The following is an 8,424-nucleotide window of genomic DNA, read 5'->3' on the forward strand; positions in this document are numbered from 1 at the left end:
TTTGATTGTGATTTTTGACCTTCACATGTTCTGCAGCTATGCAGAACCTTGTGAATTCCCTGTGTGTCTTGATTCACACGCTGTTGAGCTGAACTCTCAGAATAAGTATGGTGTGGATTTCACAGATTGTTCTGTCTGCCTTATTCCTAGCTACAAGCAGCCCTGCCTCCCCACTGTGGGATGAGGGTTTGCAGGACATTTCAGGTTCCTCGATCAGTAGCTGTATGCTATAAGAAAGTGAAAAGAACAGAGGTAGGATTGATATTGTAAAAATCATTAATAAAGTGTTCGTCTCTCTACAGAACTTCAATGATGAGGAGCTGTGCTCAGCTCTGGGACATCACCTCGCCTTCTGCCCGTTCATCTGTGCTGCTTTAACCCACATGGAGCTTGGGCTGCTCCAAACCTTACTCTCATGATCATGAGAATATCCAAGCTCTGGTGGGTTAGTGACACAGACGAATGTGGACAGCAGGCGCTGGCCAATAGAGATGAGGTCTTAGTTTGGTAAACTGCCCTAAAGGTGAAGCCCTTGTTTAAAATACACTTGACAACAGTAGACGTCACTAAAAAGTCAAATGTCCTTTCCTGCAGTGTCTCCAGGTTCTTGCAGCAGGGCCATTATTTCAGAAAAATGCTTGTGTGGGGAAGAATGGGGAGGGGAAGCTGTCAGCATAAAGAACATTATATGTGATTATAGTATATCCTGAAAAGTATGAGGTGAACCAAAAGTGGAAGACATCATGGAGAATATTGACGTATGAAAAGTCAGGGGTAGGGGAGCAGACCAAGGTCTGGGAAGGGCAACTGCCCCTCTTGGCCTGTAGTAAATGATGCCTCTGCATTAGGGACAACACACTAATGGAGATTCCTTGTACTGTACAAGGGCAGGATTGGAGGGAGCTGCAGATCTGGTTTCTGCACTTCTCAGAAATGGATACTGTTGTACCACATGACATCTCTGTCTGCCAAGAGTATCTTCTTGAAAAAGACAATGGTTATGAAACTAACATGTGAGAAAGTGTTTAAAAATCATGTTCGTTATCATTGGGCTGGTAGGAATCAATCCCATGGTGCTCTCTGGCTTCAGTAGACATCTGGCTTTTTATTCATGCCACAGACCAAGTTTGTATCAGTAGCTACTGGGGGTGAATGCTACATCAGCTGTTTTTCTGGGAATTCAGGTTCAGATTTCCAGCTTGTTCATTTGTTACCCAGGCTGGTGGGGGATTAGGGGCTGTCTAGTGAGATGCTCCCAGCTTTCTGAGGGTGCAGAGTTGAGAAAGATATTAGGTGTGGAGATCTTTATTCATCTGCAAACAGAAATGCTCTCCTGGAGGAAGTTTATTCCTTAACTTTTTTAGACTGAGGGTGCTTCAGTACTACACAAAATGCTGAAAAAAAGGTGCACTCTCTTGGGGGGTTGTATACATTTCCAGATCCCTTTTGTAAACTCCAGGTTGTGAGGTTAAGGTCTAGGGGAGCCAGATGGAAGTCCTGTGGATTTGTTGGAGTCTCCTACTGCTATATCCAGGGATGGCTGCTTAAAGGGAACTTTTATAACCAGCCATAGTAGCTTCTTGTATGTTGAACGGTTTAACCATTGGTCAAATTCTTTTCAGTTTGTGACCTGGGATAATTAGCATCTGTGTAGAAGGAAAGCCATTGGCCATGTAACCGGGCCCCTTTTGGTTGATTTTTAAAGAGCGCTGCTGCAGGACCATTAAGTTCTGTGTGGGTTGGAAGAGTGGTAGCTACAATGAAGAGCATCAAAAATGGTGGGCTTGAAATCAGGGGAAATGGTATGTGCGAAGTGTTTCTTTAGGTTCTAGTATGGATACAGAACCCTCTGCCCCCATTTTCATGGCAAAAGAATGCTTTTTTCAGACTTATGTTTTACAAAACGTAATTTTTCTTTTTTCTTGTTAGTTCTGGAATGAGTCCGGAAGAATCCAAGAGACTGACAACATACACCAGCACTCCTGAAACACAGGCCAGGAATCCACCAGCTGAACAGATGAAATGCATGCCAGTCTCCAAGGCACCACCCAGTAAAGAAGAGAGAACTCCTCTGTCAGAGTCTAAAGCACAAGCAGTGCAGGTACCACCCCCAGCAGTGAAAAAAGGAGGAGAGGAAAAAAGAGAAGATGTGCATCCCCAATCAGTCAAACCTGCAGCATCAGCAAATTCCTCAGATAACAATGCACTGAAACTTAATGACCAAACTCTCTCTAGGCCGCTGAAGGGTACTGAGGAATCCATGCAAGAGAAGCCACAAGCTGCCTCTGGTCAGAAGCCAGAACAAGACAGACAGCACACTCCATCCAAGGATCTGTCAGTAAAGGAGGACACAAGCACCTCCGCCTTGGCCCCAAACAAACCAAAGATCCCCAAAGCAGGCGAAGCAGTGGCGAGCATGGCGAGTCAAGTGACTCCACAGGAGACACCTAAAAAGGAACACCCTGCAACTGAACAAATGGATGTCAGTGCTGAGGGCCTCAAGAGGAAGTCAGAGAGTCAGGAAGAAGCACCAATCAGTCCTGAAAAAAAGCCACGAATCATGGACAGCTGCCAGTACCAGCAGTCATTTCGGACCCAACCACAGTCCTTTCCTGCGGCTGGGGAGGGGGCACAGGGGCGAAAGGTTCCCCCACTCAAGGTAAAGGAAACTGGAGACAAGTCCATCATGGGGTTATACAGGCCACTTCCACTGGTAACTCTTACAAAAAAATGTTTTGCCTCTGTTTTGATTTCAATTGTCCATGTAAATCCCGCTATGTGCATGTTATAGTAATGAAAGGGTTTGATACAGGAATCCCAAAGCCCTGCTATTTGGCCACGGGAGTCTTCTGGCCTGCTGATCAGGTTAAATAAGGCTCTCTAAGACATGCACACTTGTCAAAGGGTATTTCAGGTCAATAGAGTGGCACAGTTGTAAAAGCCAGAACTGGAATAATAGGGGACACTATAGATCAATATGGAGTAGCACTGGGAAAGCTGTGGAGGAGTCCCCAAGACTAAAATAGCAGGGAGGAGTGTGCAGTGCACTATAGATGTGTGAATATCCCCAAAGACTTGAATAGTGGATGAGGATTGAGGGATATTGGCAGCTTCCCACATTATGTCAAACAAAAAACAGCTATCCACCTCGGCTCAACAGAGCGCCAGGACCTCAAGATGATGTATCACTCCTTTGGGGCTTGGTGTGACTGACTGGATGCAATGTGCTGTCTCTCAATCCGAGCAGAAAATGGGAAAGACTTTTTGGGGAGGCCTCTCAGCTCTAAAAGTCCACCACCCGCTGAGACTTATCAAGAGCTTAGATTCCTGCTGCAATCTAGATGTAGGAAAGGGAGCAATATATCGGCCACTGGTGTAAGGGAAAAATAGAAGAGAGGCTGTGAAGGGAAGGTTCCTAAATGTGATATATTTATCAAATACCTTTACTACTACTGACCATTTGGAAACCATCCAATTGGCAAATAATGGACATACTTTTTAAGGTCATGTAACACTGTCTCTGCCAACAGGGCAGTGTGTATACAGATAGCTGCAGCTCCTTCACTGGCAGTGTATTATACACAATGATAGAACTTCAAATGTCTACCTCATATGGTAACATTTTCAAAAATCGGCCCCACTTTTGTGGATGCAAAAGCATGGGTACAAATAATTATTGATGTAAAATTGTTCCCACAGTTACTTGCCCCCACAGTTTAGCATTTCTGAATGCTACAGATTTAAAATTTGTGTCTCTTTTCTACTTTTTTCCAGATTCCTGTCTCCAGAATCTCCCCGATGCCATTTCTTGCTAGCCAGGTCTCTCCCAGGGCTTACTTTCCAACCTCTGTCACCAGTCCTGGAAGAACAGGGGCCAGGACTTTGGCAGACATCAAAGCAAAAGCCCAACTGGCCAAGGCCCAGAGGGCAGCTGCTGCAGCAGCAGCAGCCGCCGCTGCTGCCTCCAATGGGGGAGCCATCCCAGGGCCTGGTCCAGGAGGTGGTGGTGGCCCAGGAGGGGGAGGAAGAGAGGAGAAGAGTACTACAGCAACAAATGGAACCAATGAAACTGGAATTAAAGGCAGTGCACTGGAACTGGCAGGAACTGGAAGCGGGGGAAGTACGAGAAGGCCTTTTCCCCATTGTCCAGGGACCCATTCCCAAGCGGAGACCCAGGCCACAGAGCGGACATCACCTCTCAGTGTCTCTAGAGCACAACTACAGCAAACGCCCACAGTACAATCCAGAACTGCAACCAGCAACAAAGGCAAAGATTCATCATCACCAGCTCCACCAGCATTAGAGAAAATGAACAGAATAAAAGTGAGCCCTCCAAATGTGACTGTAAGTCAGGTTTCCAGACCATCCGTGGTCTCAAGCCACATCTATACACTCAGTAATGACAGACAAGAGAAAGCACCTTCAGCTCCAGCAGCTCTAAGCCAGATCTCAGGGGCACCACCTGTCAGGGACGAAGCAGTCTATGTCAATGTATCCAGAGCAGGTGCTGACAAAAATGTGACTAAGTCAGCACTTACTGCCACCGAAGAGATCAGCTTAAGTATTCCTAAGAGCAAACCTCTTTCCCCTCGGATGTCTTCGCAGGCAGTGGTAACCTCAGAAACTCAGGCTGCTGTTATGGTAGCATCTACTATCTCTACTCCATCCTATAGCACTTTGTCAGTAGCCCCTAGCCTTAAAGTACATATAGCTCCCTTGAGCACAAGTGGGCCCCTCCTGAAGACAAGCTCCAGTATTCCTGCTAACAATCCCTTGGTCACCCAGCTGCTCCAAGGTAAAGATGTCCCACTGGAACTAATCATGCCTAAGCCTCTCACCAAAGTAGAAATGAAAACTGTCCCACTAGCTCCAAATGAATCAAAAGGGTCGGCATTTTCCAGTGCCACAAGCACAGCTGGGAATGGCTCTGGAGGGGAAAGTGGTGAGAGACAATCAAATTTAGCCATGCAGCAACTTGGAAAGATATTTTTCCCAAGCAGGCAGTTGCCCCATGTTCCAAGGACCTTTCCCCTCTTTTCCGGAAAGGACCTGAGGAGCACTAGTATTGACCAATACCAGTGCCAAGAGGCACTCGACAAAGCCACTCAAGAGCAGATCCTTCAGACTCTTATCAAGCGGGTCCAGAGGCAGAATCTATTCTCAGTCTTGCAGCCTTCACAGCTCAGCCTCGTTCACTCAGGTTTCCAGTTAGACAACAGCTCCACCAGTCAGAGATTCATGCTGGGTTTCATGGGCAGGAGGACATCCAAGCCTGCCATGTCTGGCCATTACCTGCTGAATATTTCCACCTATGGTCGCGGGTCGGAGAGTTTCAGGAGAGGTCTGTCCATGAATCCTGAGAACCGCTTGTGTCTGAATGATCCTTCCGATGATCCAAAAATAGAATTTGGGGAATGTGAAGAAATAGCTGGAAGCGGTAGCAGCAGTGATGAAGGAGATGCAGATGATGAGAGTACTGGTGATGAACATGAACATATCATTGTAAAAGAGGAATCCCTGGTTTCCCAGGTCTCTGGCCAGCATGAAAGAGAACAGAGATCACACAGTGTAAACACTTCTTCAGATTGCAATTTGCCTGTTAGACAGAATGTAAAGAAGGAGGCCATCTTATCTCAGCAAGCAGCAGCCAGCCAGGAGAGTGTTCACCAGTTCCCAGGAGGCCAGGTGTTTGATGGAACTGCATTAGCAAGAGATTTAATTCAGGCAGCCCAGGAGCAAATGGCACATGCTATGAGGGGAAAAATGATGCACAGCAAAGCTGAGGCTTACAGCACTTCTGCACCATCTGCAGACTCTGTGTTGCAGCAGCCTCCACTGCTTTCCCATTCGCACCCTCCAAAGCTATATGGAAACACTGCAGCACAGCTCATTGGTCCTAGTTATAGTGGCACTATAAATGTCTCCACCTCTCCTGACGTGAACCAAGGGTCTCTCATGACTGGGCTATCCGAGTGCAATCAGTTGGCCAGTAGCATGGGGAACGTCATGTCTTTCTCTGTGACTGTAACCACCATTCCCGCCAGCCAGGCTATGAACCCTGGCAATCACAATCAGACCATCCCAGTTCAAGCCTTTGGTGATGACAACAACATGGAGGATTCGCCTTCTAAATGCTACTGCAGGTTGAAAGCCATGATCATGTGCAAGGGTTGTGGTGCCTTCTGCCATGATGACTGCATCGGCCCCTCTAAGCTCTGTGTCTCCTGCCTTGTAGTACGGTAACTGAGACATACGAGAAGAGGAGAAGGATGGCTTGGTTTTGTGCCTCCTTTTGAAATTCTTCACCGGAAGAAAGAGGAGTTTTACTGCCTTGCACAAGAGACACATTACTGAATCAGGAATACAGAGTAGCGTTCTTCTTTCATTGAAGAAAGAGCACCTTGTTGTATAGTGAGTCTAAGCGAGCTCAACTATGTGAATTGTGACAAGAGTTTGCACTTAAGGAATCATGTAAATATGTCACATTATTTTGTTTAAAAATTATTTTTTCAATCTTTTAGGAGACAATGTTTGACTTGTACTGCAGATTCATTAACCACACCTCCTATCAGTCTCTATCCCAGGTTAGCCTAAGCTCTGCTCTATATTAATGAGAGAACTTCCAGCCAAACTTTAGCCCCTTGGTCTTTCCATGGCAAAAGAGAAGAACAGGAAAAATTAAAAGAACTGGGAGCTCGAAAAGATTTAAGCCTTTATACTATCTGGCACAGAATTTTGAGGTTTGGAGCATCAGTTCAGGGTTGGCTCAGTCTTTTGTTAATTCAGATGTTTGGGAAGTGGGAGGCATTAGTGTTAGGCAACCATTTGAAAGGCTGTTATATCAGTTTCCCCTTGACTCTAGGTTTCTGGAAGCCAAAGTGGGTTGTGCAATAGTGGCTGGGGTTTTTTGGTTGCATATCATTCCCTTTCCAACTCATCAGTTATAACAACATTGTCCATGGGAAGGCAACACCTTCGTTCTCAACTACTTCTGGGAGATTGAAAAGGCAACTCTAGTAGTCATCATCTTCAAGAACTCAAGTAATAAAAAGCAACTAGTGACTATCAGCAACTCTAGGAGACCATTTAAAGCAGAGATCTCTAATATGAATTGAACTACATGTCAGAAACTTGCTTTATTAGGCATTACAGTGTTAGTACTGAGATGTCTCTGCCCCCCACCCCCCAATTTCCAACCATCAAACATGACAATACATTACACAAGTTAAACGCACTAAATGACACCTGCTGACATATTGTTTGCCAGGAAGCTTGTCATAGCTAATGAGGACCTCCACAATAAGCTAATTTATGTAGAAGATCATATATCTAGCTAAGTGCAAAGCATGGAACACAAGGGTTGGGTTGGCTGCATCATTGTCCCCTGAGGACTTTTCTTCAAGTTTCAAAACATCAAATCCTTTGGCCTGATCTCCAGTTTTTACTCAGAGACCCAGGATTCTAGCAATAGAAGTCACAAGTCAAGAATGAGGAGCACTGGCAGAAGTATGGGGGATCATAGGACTGGCATAGTGGGGGCTACTGTCATGAATGAGATTACTGGCAAAGCTGTGTGTGAGGAGATTACCCAGTGCTGGCCTATCTAATGCCAGGATGCAGCTAGTGATATCAATCCTTCACTCTCAAAAGCATTAATATTCACAGTGTCGCCCAAATTAATCAATCAGAATTGAACAGGTATTACAGCACCATCATCTCAGCAACGACAATGTATAACAGGCCGACCAGTAAAGTACTGAAATGCCCATCCCTTCCCACAGTGTGAGAGTTAAGCAAACTCCAACTCACATTTCACAATATCAAAGCACTAGGTTATCTATAAGTCAAGTCCTCTTCCCAGCAAAGAACATCCGGCTCAAGAATCACATCCAGTTCCTAGTTGTCTCTGTTTGAGAAACAAATATGTTGATTAGATAGAAATTCATGTATCTTTTTGATGAAAGGGCATAGAAATCACTTTTAATCCAAAGGCATTTTTAAAATGAAGCAATATTAAAAAAGTAGGTGTGATAAGTTCTCAGTAGAGATCCCATTAGCTAGTCCTCTCAGAGCTTTGGGCTTTTTTCCAGTTTGAATTACTCCTCCTCCTTCCCCTCCCATGAAAAGAGTGTCTGGGGTGCTGCTGTTAAATATAGGCAATGTAGATGACTGTACATAATGCATTTTATTTGGCAATTTATTTGTTGATAAGAAAGTTGAGTGCCTAACCCCTCGATACTGAAAAATATCTCCCTCCCTGCCTGTCTGTGGGTGCCACCTTCCAAACCGAGATCATCAACAGTGAAATACCATAAACTGTACTATATTCCTGTCTTCAGTCTTGCTCAGCCTAAATTTGTTGGGGGAGTATGTCCCCTAATTGTACCTAGGTAAATATTTTTAAATCCATCGCTCCATGGCAGA

At 45.2% G+C, this 8,424-nt stretch overlaps 1 protein-coding gene across 5 annotated transcripts in view; it reads left to right on the forward strand.

Annotated features, from left to right (window-relative positions):
• Positions 1 to 6,810, forward strand: part of ASXL2 (ASXL transcriptional regulator 2) — a 237,481-nt gene extending 230,671 nt beyond the window's left edge. For all 5 annotated transcript variants that reach the window (XM_034766832.1, XM_034766833.1, XM_034766834.1 and 2 more), the window contains 2 exons: positions 1,930 to 2,659; positions 3,775 to 6,810. In XM_034766832.1, the coding sequence (XP_034622723.1) occupies positions 1,930 to 2,659; positions 3,775 to 6,243 (3,199 nt within the window). In that variant the 3' untranslated portion in view covers positions 6,244 to 6,810. The remainder of the gene's footprint in view (positions 1 to 1,929; positions 2,660 to 3,774) is intronic.
• The last annotated feature ends 1,614 nt before the right edge of the window (positions 6,811 to 8,424 follow it).

The sequence above is a fragment of the Trachemys scripta genome, chromosome 3 (assembly GCF_013100865.1).
Source record: "Trachemys scripta elegans isolate TJP31775 chromosome 3, CAS_Tse_1.0, whole genome shotgun sequence".
Classification (NCBI taxonomy): Eukaryota; Metazoa; Chordata; order Testudines; family Emydidae; genus Trachemys; species Trachemys scripta.